Consider the following 20,160-nt stretch of genomic DNA (forward strand, 5'->3'; position numbering starts at 1 on the left):
GGGTGGGGAATAGAGTGAGATTTTGGCAAGATGGGTGGTGTGGGGCAGGGGAAAGGCAGAGTTGGAATGTTTGCATGTTTGCTTCATTTGGGATCTAAGTGATTGGGAGATGGATACATGGGTAGTTTTTACTCGTATCTTGGAATCCAATATTCCTTCAACAAATTATGGGGTTCAGATGAGATGGAAATTGGAGAGAAATGGGGATTTTGACATTTGCTCGTTCTATAATAAGTTGTGAGGTTCTTTTTCCATTGTCTTTCCTTGGAAAGGTATTTGGAAAGTCAAGGCCCCTCGGCAAGTTTCCTTCTTTGTTTGGATTGTGGCTTAGAATAGGATTCTTACGGGTGATAATTTGAGACGTAGGGGCTTTGATTTTGTTGACAAGAGTATTATGTGTCATGGTTGTGGAGAGACTGTGGATCACTTACTGCTTCATTGTGAGATGGCTCGTCGACTGTGGAGTTCCATTTTCAAATCTTTTGGGATCTTATGGGTCCTACCTAGCATAGTTCCAAATTTGCTTTTTGGTTGCTGGAATTGGTTGGGGAAGCACTCCTTTAAAATCTGGAACTTGGTTCCTTTGTGCTTAGTGTGGTCTCTTTGGAGGAAGCATAATCAGCAGACCTTTGAAAACTTAGACAGTTCTGGAGACCAGTTGCTTAGTTCTTTTAGTGGATCTTTGTTTGACTAGTCTCGAGCTTGGGGACTCACATCTTGTGATTCCCTCTCCTTATTCCTAAACTCTCTTATCCTTTGTAATTAATTTTCTGTTTTATTTTTCTTTCTCTTCGTTCTTTTTGGTTTGCTTTGTACCTTTCATGCATAAAGAAGCTTCATGAATATACATCTTTCTTACTTATCAAAAAAAAAAAAAGTTCTGAAACTTGGAACAAGTTCTTCAAGCATCAAGTAGCAAGAATGGGTGTCAACTAGTTGAATAAACAGGTAAAGAGTGCATATGTTGAGCTACTAGGGAAGTAATAACCTCTAAAGAGGCTAGAGCAAGAAATAGCTTCCAAAACTTTAGGGTCAACTAAACATCCTTAACAGAGTAGTCAAAAAACAGCCACATATATTCTTCTCCACTATTCTATCATATGCAAAATAATACTCTCGTCACCTCCTTAATTGGCACGTTCTTTTTTATTACTTCTAATAAGGTTATTTTAGGTTATCCTCTACCTTTTCTCATTCCTCACTGGTGTATTAATTGCTACCCTTTGCACATGATCAAACCACCTTAAGCAACTCTACCTTATCTTTTCATCAATAGGAGCCACCCCTATTTTTAAGCAAATTACTTCATTTCAAATCCTTCTTCTTTTTATTTTTTCTTTTTTTCCACTTATCTATCTAAACATTCTCAACTACACTCATTTTATGAATATAGTGCTTCTTAATAACTCAACATTCAATACCATAGAGCAAATTTGGTCTTATAACAGTTGTATAAAATTTCTCCTTAACTAAATAGCTATTCTACGATCACACAATCTTCCTAATACACTTCTTCACTTCATTCATATACTATGATTTACATCCTCTCCAGTATCTTCATTCTTATGAATTATTAATCAGAGATATCAAAAGCAATCCCTTTTTTAGTATCAAAAGCAATCCTTTTGAATTATTAGTATCTTTTTTAGTATCAAGTCTTACAAACCCTTCATCTTTGTTTCTAAAGGTATATATATAAAATAACATCATGTATAGAATATCAATAAGTACAGGATAGAAAACTGACCAATTCTTAATTCGGTTCCAGGCTTTGGACTTGAAGTATCTAGTCCAGCAGTTCTGGCTCGGAAGCTTTCAGGAACATCGGCAGAAGCACAAATAGGAGGTTGGTCAGGCAACACTCTACCAAGGGAGAATATTTGAAGTTGATGTAGGAGTACAAATACCTAAATTTTGAAAGGGTGACAAATATTAGCAAAAGAAATGACGCATTATGATTTACCATAAAGCTCTAACAAAATCAAATGCATAATATGTACAAATGTATTTTACGTTTAACTACAATATAAGATTCTTACTTTTCCAAAGGATTTAAATGTCATTGATGAAACCAGAAAGTGACCAAGTCTATCTGAAACTTCTAAAGCTCAATAAGAAGAGATATGACAAAAAGTACAACTCAAACCTTAACCAACTCGCACATTCGCTCACCAGCAGTAAATGATGATTCAGCTGGAATAATATCTGTAAGTACAACAATTTTATGAATAAATAAAAGATAAGGGAAAAAATCCAATGAAGAAACAGTAATCTATTCTGGAAAGCATCTATTAAAAATCAACTATATTATGACAGTTTTCACTATACCATCAGAATAGGACTTCTGTGATGGCAAGAGGATGCACTTGGGCTCTTTCCGAGGAGCTGAAGCCTCAATTGCTACAAGTAGAAAATTTGCAGTACAAACACATCACTCAAAACATTTAACATGCCAACTCAACAGTCACAACATGAAACTCCACAGTGAATACCTCTTTTACACATTTTCCACTCATCACAAAGGAATGTTAAAAGTAGATCAACCCAGATTCCTCTAATTTCTTGTTGAATAGCAATAGTACAGTTCCTGTATGAATCCTGTGCATGAGAAAACCATTTGAAGTAAATTGCATGGTATAACATGTAACTGCAACAATAGAATATTTGAAAGTGTAGATATGTTACATGGATGGAAGTAGAAACCAACACAATTTTCTTATGTTATTGTCTTTACATTTTCTTATGTTAGTACAGGTCCTAGCATTAGTTTTCATAGTCTTCCCATACAGGTCTCCCTTTCTCTAAGAAAATGATAAGAATGTGAGAGTGCTTTGTCTATATCCTATGCTCTCATTTGGCACAAGTAAGCGAGTTTTATTTACCCAAAAAAATATTCACACTGGTCGAACTCAAATTTTTATGTTGTTTAATTATCTATCCTACACCATATATTTTGCTGATTATTGGTTATTACTAGTTTTATGGTATAATATATCATACTAAGTCTAATTTGTTACATAAACTATGGCAAGGCAGATTGTGTGTATTAGGCCATTGATGGAATTAGACAATCAGTACCTACTTCAACTCATTATAGACATGCAACTCCTGGTTCATGTTTTCATGATGCACCCACTACTCAACTTAACAAGCTCATTCGGCGATTGCAGAGTGCACTAGCTTCTTCTTCAACTACTAATTTAGTTGATTCAGGTAATGCTGCATGCATGGCTAATAAATCCTTGTCTTGGGTCATTGACTCCCACACTAGCAAACATATATAGGTATATTATTTTTCTTTTTTGATTTGACTCATGTTAAACACCAAATTGTTTTAGCTAATAGTCCTTCTCAGCCAATCCTTGGAAAAGGTGTTCTTCATCCAATAAATTCATTATCTTTATCCTCTAGCCTCTATGACTCTAATTTTCTTTTGATTTGATTTATGCTAATCAATTGACTAAATCCTTACAATGTGAAATTATTTTTTCCTCTTATTTCTTGTAGCTTTCAAAACTTCAAGACCAAGAAGATGATTGGTTCAGGGCATGAAAAAGGATAGCCTATATTATCTGGATCTGGATGGCTCTTTCTTTCTCATTTCATTAGTCTTGAGTGCTACCGTCTCTCCTCTCCAGTGGCATTTACGTCCTTGGCCATACTCAAGTCAACAATTCCTGCATTGAGCCATGCGTGTAGTTTAGAGAGTGAAGCATGCTTGTTAGGGAAGCATTATTGTAGTTCCTTTTCGAGCAGTCATAAACATCAGTCAGAGTCCTTTGATACAATTACTTTAGGATGCCATGGTTTTTTTTTTTTTTAAAGAAATGAAGGAACTGTGGACGAATAATTTTCTTTTTCGTCACAAATTCATCTATTCAAGACTAATTTTATGGGCCCACATGTTACATCCAACCAAAGTAAAAGTCATGTGGTTTTAAAGGTCTATTTATGTGTCCTAAGGTTAAGAAAAATTTTAATTTGGGTTTTTATTTAACAATTTATGGTCAATTTTGTATTAAGTGGAAAAATTGTAATGTCTGCAACCCTCGCAACTTCTATATATTTAAGTTAATGTTTTATTATTTATTTCCTCATTGGGTTTTTTAGATTACTAGACAAATTAGGAATTCTAATACCACTAGTACAAAAAAAAAAGTGCTTATATATAATTATGCTTAACAAGTCCTAATACCACTAGTACATAGTACTCTTTTTTTTCTTCTTCTTCTTGTTGTTTGATAAACTACCACTTATCCCAAAAACTTCAACTATTAGAAAATTGTGAATTTAATCATTTGACCATTCCAACCCCAAAATAACTAACACGTTGGATTTTTAATTTTTTTTAAATGGGAGATGGGGTTCATACTCAAGGCTATCTGCTCCAATATCATAATCAACTATGAATTATCCTAGATATTAACCCTGTTAGGAAATGATTAATTAAATCATTTAAACACTATTTTAACACATGTTACTGTTCATGGATACTATTCATACAACCCATGAGTACCATATATTTCTCTTTTTTCCCTTCTTTATAACCCTAAACCAAGCTTGTACTCTTTCCTATCAAAACCCCTAAATCCACCACAACCACGAATAAACAAATTCCCCAACTTGTCCTGCATTGTGAAAGAGAGATCTAACTTACCTCATATAGTTTCTAAACTTGATAATGAAATTCTTGTTGAGTTTAATAACAGCATTAAGGTTCTCCAATCTAGTAATGAAATAGAACTTTCCCGGTCTGTCATGATTTCATTTTGTGCTATTATTCATTAAACTAGTTGAGCTCACAACAAAATGGCATTGCTTCCAACAACCACCCCCCCCCCCAAAAAAAAAAGAGCATGGTCAGTTGCTGGCGTCTTGCTGTTCAGTACAGAGGTACCAAAACACTTTTGCTGTTCAGTATTGTTCTCTCCTCTTGCCATCTCATTAATCTTATGCCCTTCACTGTCCTGAATCAAAAGTTTTTGTTTTCTCTTTCATTTCCTAATTGCTCACCTTTTCCCCTATTCATACATTTGTTTGTCATCTTTCTTGTCTTAGATCCTAGCCAAGATAAGTTATCCATTCGGCCTTGTAAATGTGTTTTCCTTGAGCATTCTCATAATGGGTTATCAATATTTTAGTGTTGAGTCTCACAATTACTTCAGGAGTGATGATATTGTCTTTTCTAAATCCACCTTTTTTTCCTTGCCATATCAGAATTTGTCTTCTAACCGCATCTCTCTCCTATGCATATGTATTGTTACAATTCAGGAAACTATCTTTATTAGTACAATCATGTTTTCCACGAATTTACCAAACATATCAAGGTTGATTGTCACTTTATTCAAGATTTATTGATGAAGAAACAAATTGTCACTCCTCATATTTGCTCAGATGATCAGCTAGGTAATCTTCTCACAAAGTCGTTAGCTCATGCCTCCTTTTAGAGGTTATCCTTCAAGCTATAACATATAGATCAATGAGGGAGAAGTATTGGAATCATTTCTTGTTATTTTTATATTAGCTTGTTATCCTTATGTTAGCATAAGGGTATTCCTACAATCATGTCATATCACTCTAATATATATATATATATGCTGCAGTGAATGGACTAATTAATTAATCTCTAAACCTATTTTAAATATTTCTTTCCATTACTTCTTCTCTCCCTTTTCTTCTCACCAAACCTAACCTTCCATATTTTACAAACTCAACTACTGTTAACTACAAATAATGGCCTGAGATTAATTAATTGATAACTCGACGCACTCACTCTATATTAACTTCAACATCTATTACCCCACAAAATTTGCATTGGAGCAACTGAAGAATAACGTAAAATTTATTTCAAAGCTTGAACCACGCCTACAAGTAATTATAATTAGTATATCCAAATAAGTTACATGAAAGCTTGAACCACGCCTACAAGTAATTATAATTAGTATATCCAAATAAGTTACATGAAAGAATAACAATTTTGGAATTGTACTATCTCAAAATATTACTTATAGGCATGGTTTTAAAAACCAGACCGGTCAAAGTATTGGAAAAGATAGTAGTTTCCGACTTTACGGTCCGACCGATGGTCGAATTGGTGATGTCATTAATATTTAATTAATAATTTTAAAATTATTAAAATAAATACACAATAAGTTTAAAACTAATTATGTTTAGTTAAAAATATATAAATAATTTTATGTAATTTTTCACATATTTTTAATAATAATTAAAAAAATAAAAAATTGTAACTAAATATTAACATTTTAAAGTAATCATTCTCAAACCATTGAGATAATAATCCTCCAAGAAAAACAAAAATAGGTTCATAATTTCATTATATCCAGAACTAAATGTTTTAAATAAAGAAATTTTAATATTCATTTAGTAATATCATAAGGATTAAGAGTGAATAAATGGATTTAATAAATCTTTCCCAAAAATTAATAGGATTTATGGTTTTTCCTTTAATAAAGATGAATGTACCAAATTCAAAAAAAGAAGAAAGAAAAGAGGCAATGTGTAATTGTAAAAGACATTCAGCTATCCAACTATTAAAACCTAGCTCACCCTTCTTTATTACACCACAAATACACACAATCACACATATAGTCCATTGACTCCACCATGATATGCACTCCCAAAAAAAAAAAGTCTCAATGCAATTTATTATATGCTCTATCACCAATCCTTGATTCTCTCCCATATTAATGTTTAGTATTTTGGAATTTGGATATTACTCGAAAGTTAAGGAAGACCAAAAGGAGGGTATTTATTAAAAATTTCCTTTTAATTTTATTTGACCAATGAGATTGGTTTTACTTCTGCCAAATTTTTAATTGGCATCACTACCCAACAAAACAAATAGTCAAATACAACAAAAGAAATATCTCAGCAACCTGACGTTTCTACTCTCTAGTCTCCACCTCTCTGGCTCTCTCAGTCTCTCTACCTAGCCTACGCTTTCTCTCTTTCTCTCTAAAAGACTAAAACGCCGCATCCCTGAAACTGAAACATCCCCACAAAAAATTTCCCAAAGCACTACTAAGTTTCAGATCTAGAAAAAAAGCAACATTTCGCTGCCCTCCCTTCATTGCCGCCCTAAGTTCCAGATCTGAGAAAAAAAGAAGTAACATTTTGCTGCAAAATAACTCCATTGTAGAGCATCTTCACAAAAATCCGAAAAAACCGATTCAACCGTACCGGTTTCCTGTTATTCCGGTTAAACCGACAGTTACCGGTTAAATACAATTTTCTAAGATTTCTGGTTTTAAGAGAACCGGACTGGAACATCTCCCGGTTCCAAGTTGAACCGGTCCGACCGGACAGTTCGGTCTGGTTTTTAAAACCATGATTATAGGTGCTCTTTTATATGCTGAACTCAAGTTTCATTTAACAATAAACCAAATAATGCATTGATGAGAATCAACAAGCATTCAAGGATCCATTCCATGTTCCAGTTGGGCCTATTACAAGAGCAAGATCCAAGAAGATCCAAGAAGCACTTAATAGGCTGATTCAAGAGATTTGGGCTGATTCTAACGCAGGATGTTCCAAGCTTGGCCCAAACGAAGATGAAAGTGTAGTAAATTTAATTCAAGCTATTTAGGGCTGATCTGACTTAATTGGGAGTGATTTATGGCATGAATTAATGGCTGATTGACTTTCCAGCTCTGTATCAGTTAAGACAGATTTTTTCCTATTTTGGATCTGCTAATTTCAGACCAAATCAGCTTTTATTTAGGGTTTTATTATTTAGTACGTTTTTTAGGTGCATTTAGGTGCATTTAATGCTTTTTAGGTCAAACTTGATTCCTGATATGGTAAGGTATCAATTAGGAGTTATTTCAGAATATATTTTCTTGTCTGTCAAGTTTTGTGGAGTCCTTAAATAGGCTCTGAAGTCTGTAAACGTTTTTTAAGATTATTATTGAATAAAATTCAGAAAAGGTGAGGCTTTGCTCTCTTTTGGTTCTTCAAGAACTGTGAACTTATCAAGGATTCTTCCTTGTGGCGTTCAAACTTTATACCTTTGGTTCGTGATTCTTTATAATCATTGGGTCAAGGTCAACTTATACCTTTGGTTCGCGTTTCTTTTATAAACGTTGGGTCAGGGTTTCTATCATAAATCTGATTTTTAGCTTTCCTGGGTTAAATATTCCAATATTTTTGTTGGGTCTCAAAGCGTGTCGATTGAGGTTCGCATCATGCATAGTTCAAGATTCATATATCTAACAAGTATAAACACTGCATAGTTCACGATTTATATATCTAACAAGTATAGACACTTCGTCTTACATCTATAGGCCTATGATGTTGGCTGAGAAAAAAGAGTTGATAGATATCAATTAGTACTGCAATGCTATCAACAAACATTGAATTTGTATATCAAAAAAAATAATAGAAGCCATGAGATTTTCCACAAAAAAAAAAAAAAAACTATTGAATCATCAGAAGTTTTAACTTACTTTCAGCAATTTAAGATGATGGCCATTAAATTCAACCTCACTATATGGGAGCAACTGCCGCAAAAGCCAACCACCATCCCATAATGTCTCTGCAGATATATTTGAACGGCAAAAGAGGTTGACCAGTGCATCAAGTACCTAAAATAGATATCGCAATAAAAAAATGTTACAAGTTCCAGACTGACAGAAATTTGGAATCTCTCAACTTTCCCTTCGACAAAAAATACATCCAAATCAATTGTAATAATAATAACAAAGTGAAGAAAAATATCAGAAGTACGCAGAGTCTCCATCCATATCATAAAAGGAGCTTCTAGGGACAAAATAAAATTTGATGGCAGGCTTGTATTATGCAGATTTCTTGCCCTATACATGCACCTTAGTCAAGGTGAAAGCTAGGGATGGAAATGGGGCAGGTAAGGCAGGTTTCTCCATCTTTATCCTCATTACCCAGCTCTGCAACTTAAATCTTCCCTCTATACCAACTCCAAATCTGAAGTAGAAAATTATCAATCACCAAACTCCTTAACTAGTACAATCTCTTGTCTTCGAATAAGAAACTTAGAATTGAATCCGCCTACACTAAGGAAAAGGTGTTTAAAGGAAGTAAGAGAGCTGCGGCTACCAATCGTTGCATAGCTTGAAGTCCAATGGCTTTTCACCAGACCAAAACATAAAACAAAATCAATGTCCATCTCATAAAATTCTCAACAGCCATTCCCAACCCACCCCGCCTTATTAATCATAAAAGATAAGTAATTTTAAGAGAAAACGGGTTCAAATCAATCAAACTTTACAAATTAAAAAATATAATAAAATAATAGGAGAAAATATTTTATGAGTAAAACTAATTGAATTAATAGACATGATACAAAAGCTCCAAGGGAACAACATAAGAGTACAAGTTAAATGCTCAAGTTTCCCAAAAAGTAAAAAATATAGTTATCCAAGAAGGCCATCAGATTAATGGTCTACACCCATCTAATGACATACAAAAATATAGGGAGCAGGAATGTTCACTCAGAACAAGGGGATCCACTATCTCCTATGCTTTTTTTAATTTTGATGGAGGTGTTCAGTAGGATGTTGAGAAGAGTGGAGGGAGCTGGCTTGATCCCTGGCTTTAAAGTTGAGGGTAGGAGGGATGGTGGGGAAAGTGTTTCACATCTATTGTTTGCAAATGATACTATCATATTTTGTGTTGCAGATGTGGAGCAAATTCTTCATATCCGGTTGTTGTTACTCAGTTTTCAGGAAGTAACAGGTTTGAAGGTCAATGTGCATAAGTGTGAAATGGTTCCAATAGGGGAGGTTGATGATGTGCATGCCCTGGCTGGATGGGATAAAGTTTGTGCGCCTATAGCTATCGGTGGCTTGGGAATAAGAAAACTTACTACTTTCAATAAGGCTTTATTGGGGAAATGGTTGTGGCGGTTTGGGAGGGAAGAGAATCAGTTATGGAGGAGGGTGGTAGTTTCTAAATATGGGGAAGACTGGGGGGGATGGACCTCAAAGCTAGGTAGGGGAGTTCATGGGTGTTGTTTGTGGAGAGGCATTCGTATGGGATACGAGGATTTTAGCAAAAATTGTCAGTTTGTTGTTGGGTTGGGGAATAGAGCGAGATTTTGGCAGGATAGGTGGTATGGGGATCAACCTTTCCAATTGGCTTTCCCAAGGCTGTATGGTATTACCATTGATAAGGAGGCATCTGTAGAAGCTTCTTTGTCAAGGCAGGGGGCGGAGAATAGAAGAAATTGGGATGTTCGTTTTAGTCGAGAGCTTAATGATTAGGAGATGGATGAAAGGCTGCATTTTCTTCGTATATTGAGAGCTAATACTCCTCCTCTAGATGTTGGAGACCGAATGAGATGGAAGTTGAAACCTAATCGGGAATTTGACATTCGGTCGTATTATAACAAATTGCGGGATTCCCCCTTAGTTTTCTTTCCTTGGAAAGGTATATGAAGAGTAAAGACACCTAGACGGGTTTCGTTTTTTGTTTGGTGTGTAGCTTGGAATAAAATTCTAACGGGTGATAACTTGAGATTGAGGAGATTGGATTTTGTAGACTGGTGTATTATGTGTCGACATTGTGGAGAAACGGTTGACCACTTACTTCTTCATTGTGAGATGGCTCATCGGTTGTGGAGTTTTGCCTTAATAACTTTTGGTTTGTCTTGGGTTGTCTTGTGCATCCTATGGTGTATTTGGAAGGAACGGAATCGGCGGACTTTGAGAATTTGGATAGTTCCGGTGATCAAATGCTTGCTTCATTTAGTGGGACTCTTTTTTATTGGTCTCTGGCATAGGGACTCATGACTAGTGATTCTCTCCCTTCTTTCTTAGCTCTCTTTCTCTTTTGTAATTAATATATTGTCTAGTTTTCTTTTATGTTTTCTCTATGTTTTTTCTTCTTGTATTTTCAGGGTCTACTCTATGTTTTTCATGCATAGAGTAGCCGTTCGTATATATATATATATATATATATATATATATATATATATATATATATATATATATATATATATATCATTCTTACTTATCAAAAGAAAAAAAAATGTTCACTCAAATATCTCAAAAGAAAGCCTTTGCCACTCAAAAGTCCCCTTCCTTCTTTCCATATATCCTCTTATTTCCTTCATTCCATAAACTCCACTTTACACATGATGGAACTAATATTCCATACTCTATTCTAAATGAAGTAGGTCCCCTCTCCCTAGAAGCATGGTTAGGATATAAAGATAGCAAATAACTAGGTAAATTAGATAGAGTGCTTTTAATTTAAAGTGACTCTACCTCCCTTGGATAAGTACAAACGTTTCCATCCCGCTAATCTCCTCTCCATCTTCTCCAGAATCGGGTTCCATATTGTCTTATCCTTGAATTTAGCACCCAAAGGAAAACCCAAATATTTTATTGGAAGAGTACCTTGAATGCAGCTACGTACATTCAACAATAACCCAATATTATAAACCACTCCCACAGGAACCAATTCTAACTTTCCCAAATTTATTTCTAGACCAGAAACCGCCTCAAACCAAATAAGAATCATATAGAAAATTAGAATCTAATAAAGGTCAGCATCACAAAAAATTAGTGTCATCAGCAAAGAGGAGTTGAGACACCACCAAAGATCTTCCCTCCAAATTACCCACACGAAAACTTGACATGTGACCTTCCTGGATAGCTTTATCCAACATTCTTCCAAGAGCTTCCATGAGCAAGACAAATAGCAAAGGAGACAAAAGATCACCTTGTCTCAACTCTCTGGAACTCTCGAAAAAACCAAATGGAGAACCACTAATCAAAATAGAGAAACGAACAGTAGATAGACAGAGTAAAATCCAATGCCTCCATTTATCAAAGAACCCACTAAGCTCTGGCAACTTCATAAGAAAACCCCAATTAGCATGATCAAAAGCCTTCTCAAAATCTAGTTTACAAAGTAACCTAGTAGACCAGTCTTCAATCTACTGTCAAGGCATTCATTAGCAATAATTACTGGGTCACGGGTCAAGAATCTACCTGTTCAGAACAAAAGCATTTTGAGAAGCTGAAATAATATCTCCCTTGATTGTGCATAATCAAGTAGCCAAGACTTTAGCAATAATTTTATAAACCCCCCCCCCCCCCAAACGAGACTATTCGGGCGGAAGTCCCTAACTTCAACTACTGCAATTTTTTTGGGATAAGTGTAATGAAGGTTGCATTCAAACTTTTCTCAAACTGACCTTCAACATAAAAATGATGAAAAACAATCATAAGATCAGGTTTGAGAATCTCCCAACGAGCTTGGAAGAATGCCATGGGAAAAATATCTGGCCAGGCGATTTATCACCATTGAAATCTTGGATAACATCAAATATCTTTGCCTCCTCAAAAGGTCTCTCTAACCAATCAGCTTTATCTTCGGATATCATTGGAAAATAAAACACATTTGGAAATGGTCAATCAACTTGTTGCTCCATGTATAAATCCAAGAAAAATTGAGTAATACAATTCGAAATCAAATCTTGATTGGAAGACAAACAAACATTAACCATAAGACTCTCAATACTGTTATTTATTTTGTTAAAATTGACCATCTTGTGAAAAAATCTTGTATTGGAATCAACCCCCCCCCCCCCTCAAGTGTAGTACCCTAGACTTTTGTCTCCAACTAATCTCTTCTAATAAAGTGAACTTCTCAATTTCTATACAAAGATTAACCTGTTCTAATTTTTCCTGAGTTGTTAGAGGGTGAGTCCCCCCTCGAGCATCTAGAGCATTAATTTACTCCAAAAATGTTGCTTCTTAATAGTGAATGCCAAACTCCATTTCATTCCACCTTTTTTGGTCCAATTTCAAAGCTGCCAACTTCTTGTCCAATATATGACTAGGAATTCCTTGAAACAAGTAGGATGCCCACCAAAATACAAGTTTTTTTTTTCGTAAGTTCATGAATAGAAAGATGGTGGAAATTCTAAAAAAAACACATTGGTATCGATAGGTACCGAATATTTATTTTCCCTTACCAAACTAAAATGGTTACCAATACAATTTTATTCATTAATTTCAACACATCTTAAAGCCTCATAGTAAGAATAAATAGTAAAAGCACCATTTTGCTAAATTTCCAACACATTTTTTCCACCATTTGTACTCAATTCTGAACCAAGTACAACATAACCATAGAAGGAATTAACCAATCCAACTCCCAATCTTGAACCAACCTCAAAAACATAGGGTTCCACTAAACCTAGTAATACCACATGATCAAACACTATACCACTATACCAATCATGGAATTCTCTATGAAATCTCGTGCTATAGATCTAGCCTTCCCCACCCATCAAGCTATCCATGACAGAATTAATTGAGGCATTCTGATCAAGTGAGTAAGCAAACAAGTCTGGATAGAACTCTTTAAGAGATTGATTTCCACACCAAAATCATGAGGTATCCTAACTAAACCCGAAGTCTAACCACCCCATTCCTCCCCGTATCTCACAGCAATCACCCATATCCATAAATGTGTAACCTCAGACCCAAATCTCCATACACTTTCCAAATAGGGCCTAAAGAGAACTTAAAGTCCACAACCGAGGTGCCCCACAAAACGTTTCTCTGAAACGTCTCCAACCGATTGCCCATGCTACTAGGAATAGTAAAACATGAAACGCTTATGTTGGTAAGCGCGCAAATGTACTTTTTAGAAGTATTAGTCTCCCACCCTTAGACAAGCTTCTTCCCCCAAAGACAACCTACATTCCATTTTCTCCAAAATATGATTTCACATTGTTGCTGCCTTAAAGGAAACTCCAAAAGGCATCCCTAGATAAGGCATTGGTAAGTTCCCAACTTTACAACCAAGGATACCAGCTAAATCTGCCATATTACCCACATTACCTATTGGGACCACCTTGCTTTTACACAAATTAACTTTCAAACCTATAACAGCCTCAATGCATGTCAAATCCATTTGAAAATACAGTAACTATTCAATATTGGGATCACAAATATTGTCTGCAAATAACAAATGGGAAATACATAACTTAGCAACTGTGGAATTTTCTGCCTTAAACCCTTTGATTAAACATCCTACCTCGTCCATTTTCTTCAACATCCTACTCAATACCTCCGTGGCTGCCACATGGTGGGTTTTGTAATTAACTCAGTAACTTGCTTATGTAACTATAAATAAGCAAGGTTACCCTCATTGTAACTAGTTGAATTTGAATCCAAGAAATCTCTACCTAAGAGGTATTATTCCAAAAGCAAATCTCTTGAAGAGCTAGTTCATTCTTTCTTTTCTCTAAGCAACTTAGCTTTCTAAAGTAGCATTCCTTTTCACCATTTTCTCCATCATAATTTGGTATCAGAGCTTGAGATCCATTTAGGAATTCAAGTTCTTTCTTGTCCTTTCTATTCTACAGCATAGCCTATTCAAGATTCCATCCTTGCACTCATTTTCTTACCCTGAACTTGTGAGCCTAAGGATTTATGTAGATGGCACCAGTAGTATACAATAGAAGGAACACGAAAGCTTTTGCAACACATGAACCTAAGATGCATGTTCATCCTAGGCAGCAGCTGCAACCAAAACAAGGAGAACCCCAAGTAACATTAGAGCAGACTGTGGAGCTGCTAAAGGGGTAGCTTGCTGCCTTGACTGAGGAAGTGAGAAGAAACTAGTGTCATTATCCTCAAAATGATGGTGAACCTGCTAAAGATGCTGAAACCGACAGCCGCAATAACTTCAAACCCAATTGGTTAGCCTAGAGGAGGTGTTCCAAGGCAAGTGCCTGGTCCTCCAAGGGGAGAACCAAAATGGGAATCCAACTTCAAGATTGAGTTATGTGAGTTCTATGATAGCTTGAATCATGAAGAATTTGTCGATTGGCTTAACCAAGTTGAAAGAATATTCGATTTCCATGAGGTACCAGATTCAAAGAAGGTGAAGTTGATCTCTATCAAGTTAAGAGGGAGAGCTTCAACCTAGTGGGAACAACTCCAAGTTTAGAGAGTTAGGAGGGGTAAAAAAGAGATCCAAGACTGGTCCAAGATGAAGCAGAAAATGAGAAACCAGTTTCTGTCTTTCAATTATATGTAGTCCTTGTACAAACAACTGCATAATATGAAGCAACATGGCAGTGTGGAAGAGTATATAGAGGGAGTTTATCAATTGGTAGATTGAGTAGACCTGAATGAGAGTGAAGAAAAAATGGTTGCAAGGTTCTTGAGTGGTCTTAAACCACCAATTCAAGATGCCTTGTCTTTGCACCAGCTGTGGTCTGTTTCTTAAGCTTACAATAGAGTCTTGATGTTTGAGAAGCAACTTGGAAGAAAAGCTTTTATGTAGTTCCAAGCTTATGGTGGTAGCAGAAGTACCCAAGTTAGCACTCAAGGAATGCCAACTACTAACAGTGCACAGCCTTTCAAGAATTGTAGTGCAGGCCTGCCTTCAATTTCTAATGAAGTCAAACCAGCCCCTAAAGCATCACAAAGCTTTACATTTAAGTGCTACTAGTGTGGAGAAGTTGGGCACAAGGCCACAAATTGCAAGAAAGGGGGAGTAAATTCATAAGGCAAGGGTAAAACTTTGATGATTGAAGGTTGTGAAGACCAAGAAGATGAAGAATTTCCAAAATATGAAGAAGAAATTGTTATCAGGGACTCAGATGAGGAAGAAGGCTTGGCTTTGATCATGAAGAAGACGTTGTTAGCACCAAAATAGGAGGAGCAAGAGGATTGGTTGATGAGCATCATTTTTCATACCACCTACAATATTGGTGGCGGGATTTGCAACTTGGTTATTGATGGGGGAAGCTGTAAAAATGTGGTTTCTGAAGAAATTGATAAACTTGGTCTAAAGACTGAAGATCATCCTCACCCTACAAACTAGCATGGCTTAAGACAGGCAATGATATAAGAGTCTCCAAGAGATGCATGGTCTCCTTCTCAATTAGAAAAAAGTTCCAAGATTCAGTTTGTTGTGATATAGTGAAGATGGATGCAGGCCATTTGCTGTAGGGAAGACCTTGGCAGTATGATAGGCACACCAACCATGACAGAAGGAAGAACGCCTATAGCCTATACAAGGATGGACAGCAGTACACCCTACTGCCCATGAAAGAAAAGGTGATCCTTAAAACTCCTACTACCATGCAGCCTAATTCTTTGCTTGTTGTCCAGAAATTTGAGCAAGAACCTCTAGCAACTGGTGTGGTTTAAATGTTATTGACGGCATTAGAGCTAGATGCTATGGTAGTGACTCAATCTTCTAAGGAATTGATCAAGTCTTTTGAGGATGTCTTCCCTGATGAATTACCTACTGAATTGCCTCCAATAAGAGACATACAACATGCCATAGATTTCGTTCCAGGTTCTGCATTACCTAATATGGCTGCCGATAGAATGATACCAATGGAAAGGATGAACTTAATAGGCAAGTGCAAGAAATATTGGACAAGGGATAAACTAGGCCAGGAATTAGTCCATGTGCTGTACCAACCCTTTTAACCCCTAAGAAGGATGGCAATTGTTTGAAAGATGTGTGTTGACAGTAGAGCCATTAACAAGATCACAATCAAATATAGGTTTCCTATACCTAGGACAAATGATATGCTTGAATGTCTAGCTGGTTCTAAAATCTTGGAGAAGATAGATCTTAGAAGTGGCTATCATCAAATTAGGATTAAACCAGGGGATGAGTGGAAGGCTGCCTTTAAGACTCATAGTGGGCTATATGAGCGGTTTGTCGTGCCCTCTGGTCTTACTAATGCACTTGCTACTTTCATAAGGGTAATGACTCAAATGTTGCAGCCTTTGCTTGGTGTATGAGTTGTAGTTTACTTTGCTTATCAAAAGTTTACTTTGATGATATATTGGCATATAGCAAGACTTTGAATCATGTGAATCATTTGCAATCTGTGTTTGAGTTACTAAGAGGGGATAAGTTCTATGCAAATACTAAAAAAAGTACCTTTGCAATAAGAAACGTAGGTTTTCTTGGGTATGTCATATGTGGTGACTGATAAGGGAATTGTAATGGATGAAGGGAAGCTCAAGGCCATTCTTGATTGGCCTGTTCCAAGATCAGTGGATGAGGTAAGAAGCTTCCATGGGTTAGCAACATTTTATAGGAGATTCATCAAAGGGCTCAACACAATTGCAACACCACTCATTGACTGTCTCAAGTAGTCTACTATTGCATGGGATGATGCCAAGCAGCAGAGTTTTGAGTCCTTGAAAGCTGCCCTTACTGCAACAGTATTGCAGGCTCCTAACTTTGAAAAGATCTTTGAATTGGATTGTGATGTTTCTGGAGTTCGCATAGGGGGTGTTCTCGGTCAAGAGGGAAAACCAGTGGCCTATTTCAGTGAAAAAATCAACTCAGCCAAGCTCAACTACTACACCTACGATAAGGAATTCTATGCCATAGTACAAGCAATAAAACATTGGGAATACTATTTGGCTTGCATGGAATTTATACTCCATACTGACCATGAGGATCTCAAACACCACAACAGCCAACCCTCAACAAACGGCATGTCAAATGGCTATCTACCTAAAAGAATTCAACTTTAGCTTAAGGCACAAAGCTGGAGTCCTTAATAGAGTTGCAGATGGTCTTAGCAGGAGGTGTTCCTTACTAGTGCAGATGCATAACATAGCTGAGGGCTTTGAGACATTTAGGAAGCATTATAAAGAAGATTCCAAGCTATTTCAGATTATGCAGAATTTGCAACAAGGCAACAGAGCTGCTTGTCCTATATACAACCTACAAGATGGCTATTTGCTCAAAGGCCTACTCCTTTGTATTCCAACATGTTCTCTCCAGCACAAGATTCTTCTTGAAGTGCATAACCAAGGCCATTTTGGGAGAGGGAAGACAATGCAGCTCTACAACAACAATTCTATTGGCCAAGCACACTTAAGGATGTAGGAAGACTAGTTGAAAGATGCATGATATGTCAACAAAGTAAAGGGACAGCACCAATGCTAGATTGTATCTGCCTCTTCCAGTGCCCAACAAGCCTAGGACTAGCATTAGCATGGACTTTGTGTTTGTATTACCCCCTACTACTGGATGATCATGATCAGACTCTATTCTAGAGGTAGTGGACAGATTCTCCAAGATGGCTCATTTTGTGGCTTGCAAGAAGACCAATGATGCCTCCAATATTGCTAGTATATTTTTCCGGGAGATCTATAAGTTACATGGAGTTCCAGCCAGCATTGTGCCTAATAGGGACGCCAAGCTCCTTGCCCATTTCTAGAGACCTTGTAGAGGAAAATTGGTACTGACTTGCAAAACAACACCAATTTCCATCCTCCAAATGGGCGGACATACTAGGGTGATCAATAGGAGCTTGGGCGACCTCCTAAGGTGTTTTGTAAGGGACAAACCTAAGGAATGGGAGAATGTCTTACCTATAGCAGGAGTTTGCCTGCAACTCATCTACCGATAGAACAACTCAATACTCTCCCTTTGAGATTGTTTATGGGATGCAACCAGCTTGTGTTCTTGACTTGTCAAGATTACCATTATCCAAGGAGGAGCATCCAATAGCCACCGAATTAGCTAACTTCTTACAACAGCTACATGCAGATAGTAAGAAGAAAATAGAGGCCAACAATGCTAAAGTACAAGGCACAAGCTAACAAGAAGAAAAGGCAAGTGATTTTCAAGGAAGGTGACCTAGTATAGGTGATACTAACCAAGGAGAGGAACACTGCTGGACCTTATGCTAAGTTACAGCAAAAGATGATTGGTCCTTGTCCTATACTTCATAAGATCAATGACAATGCCTACCAAGTCAAGCTACCTGATCATCTACACATTTCTAACAGTTTCAATGTACATCACTTGCTGCCCTATCATGCACCAAATCAGCTTACAATAAGCCACACTTGAGGACAAGTGTGTTCCAAAGGGGGACAGTCCTAATGCTGTTTACTTTTAAAGCTATTTGTTACTAGTTCTTATGATGTATGATAAGTAGTTCCTTTTACTTGTAATAGCCTTTATCACTTGTAATAGAAATTTAGTTAGCAGATAGGTTGTTAGTGATAAGTGTAATAACCTATCAATTAGTTAGAGAAGTTTGTTTGGCTTTGGCCAATCACATGGCAGCCACATGGTGGATTTTGTAACTAACTCAGCAACTTGCTTATGTAACTATAAATAAGCAAGGCTGTCGTCATTGTAACTAGTTGAATTTGAATCAAAGAAACCTCATAGGTTGAATTTGAATCCAAGAAATTTTTACCTATGAGGTATTATTCCAAGACTGTCTCTCTTGAATAGCTAGTTCATTCTTTCTTTTCTCTGACCAAATTAGCGTTCCTTTTCACTATTTTCCTCCATCAATGGGTCACCCCATCTGGATCCCCATGAGCTAAAACCAACCAGGGATCCATAAAAATCTTAGAGAAAATCCCACTCAACAACTCTAGTTGCCTTCAAAATGCTCACTCGATATTAATTGTGAACCGAACTCCAAGGCTAGCTACCCTCACCCCCATATTTCATTATCTCTAATTATTTGCACAAATGATCATCCTCTTGAGAAAATTACAACCATTTACCCACCAACACGTGCTTGAAAGTACATAGCTTTTTTATACCAATCCTCTTATGCTTAGGAGTGAGCAAGCTAACTTCCAGTCAACCAAGTGAATCCTCTTCACCCTAATTCCTTTCCAAAGAAAATCCAAGTCTAATTTCTCAAATTTGTTATATGCACTCACCAGCATAGTATAAAGAAGAAAATAATTAGGTAAATTAGAGGGTACTTTTGGTGAGAGTATGTCTTCATCCTTTTGAAAGTTGTATACAACTTCAAAAGTAATTTTGAAAGATACAACTTCAGAAACCCTACCAACTTAATCAAGTGGTATTTGAGCCATAAGATATATCTGAGGTATTTTAATTTCTGATTCCTGTTATGTTTTCCAAGGTAGATTTCACTACTCTAATTTTATGAAAAATTAAGTTAACAATTGCCCAAAAAAAAAGAGGAGTATTCTTAACCTGAAATATATTGTGTTTATTTACTATTCGTTATTGGGTCCAAATTCTTACCTTCAAATGTTAGTTTGTTTCTACTCTTTTTTTGGATATGTAGTTTGTTTCTAATATAGGTGACTTACAGCTGAAAACCTCATTTTCTGCTCAGATTAAAAGGACTTGTTTAAAGAAGATTATGCA

At 36.4% G+C, this 20,160-nt stretch overlaps 1 protein-coding gene across 3 annotated transcripts in view; it reads right to left on the reverse strand.

Annotated features, from left to right (window-relative positions):
- Window positions 1-20,160, reverse strand: part of LOC142621758 (protein TRANSPARENT TESTA 9) — a 56,122-nt gene that overhangs the window by 9,861 nt on the left and 26,101 nt on the right. For 2 of the 3 annotated variants that reach the window (XM_075795111.1, XM_075795113.1), the window contains 6 exons: window positions 8,466-8,603; window positions 2,493-2,598; window positions 2,329-2,400; window positions 2,173-2,205; window positions 2,040-2,092; window positions 1,748-1,907 (listed from right to left, as the gene is read on the reverse strand). In XM_075795111.1, coding sequence (XP_075651226.1) covers window positions 1,748-1,907; window positions 2,040-2,092; window positions 2,173-2,205; window positions 2,329-2,400; window positions 2,493-2,598; window positions 8,466-8,603 — 562 coding nt within the window. Of the gene's footprint in view, window positions 1-1,747; window positions 1,908-2,039; window positions 2,093-2,146; window positions 2,206-2,328; window positions 2,401-2,492; window positions 2,599-8,465; window positions 8,604-20,160 lie in introns of all 3 variants that reach the window. The other variant, XM_075795112.1, reaches the window with a different exon arrangement.

This window comes from Castanea sativa, chromosome 1 (assembly GCF_040712315.1).
Source record: "Castanea sativa cultivar Marrone di Chiusa Pesio chromosome 1, ASM4071231v1".
Lineage (NCBI taxonomy): Eukaryota > Viridiplantae > Streptophyta > Magnoliopsida > Fagales > Fagaceae > Castanea > Castanea sativa.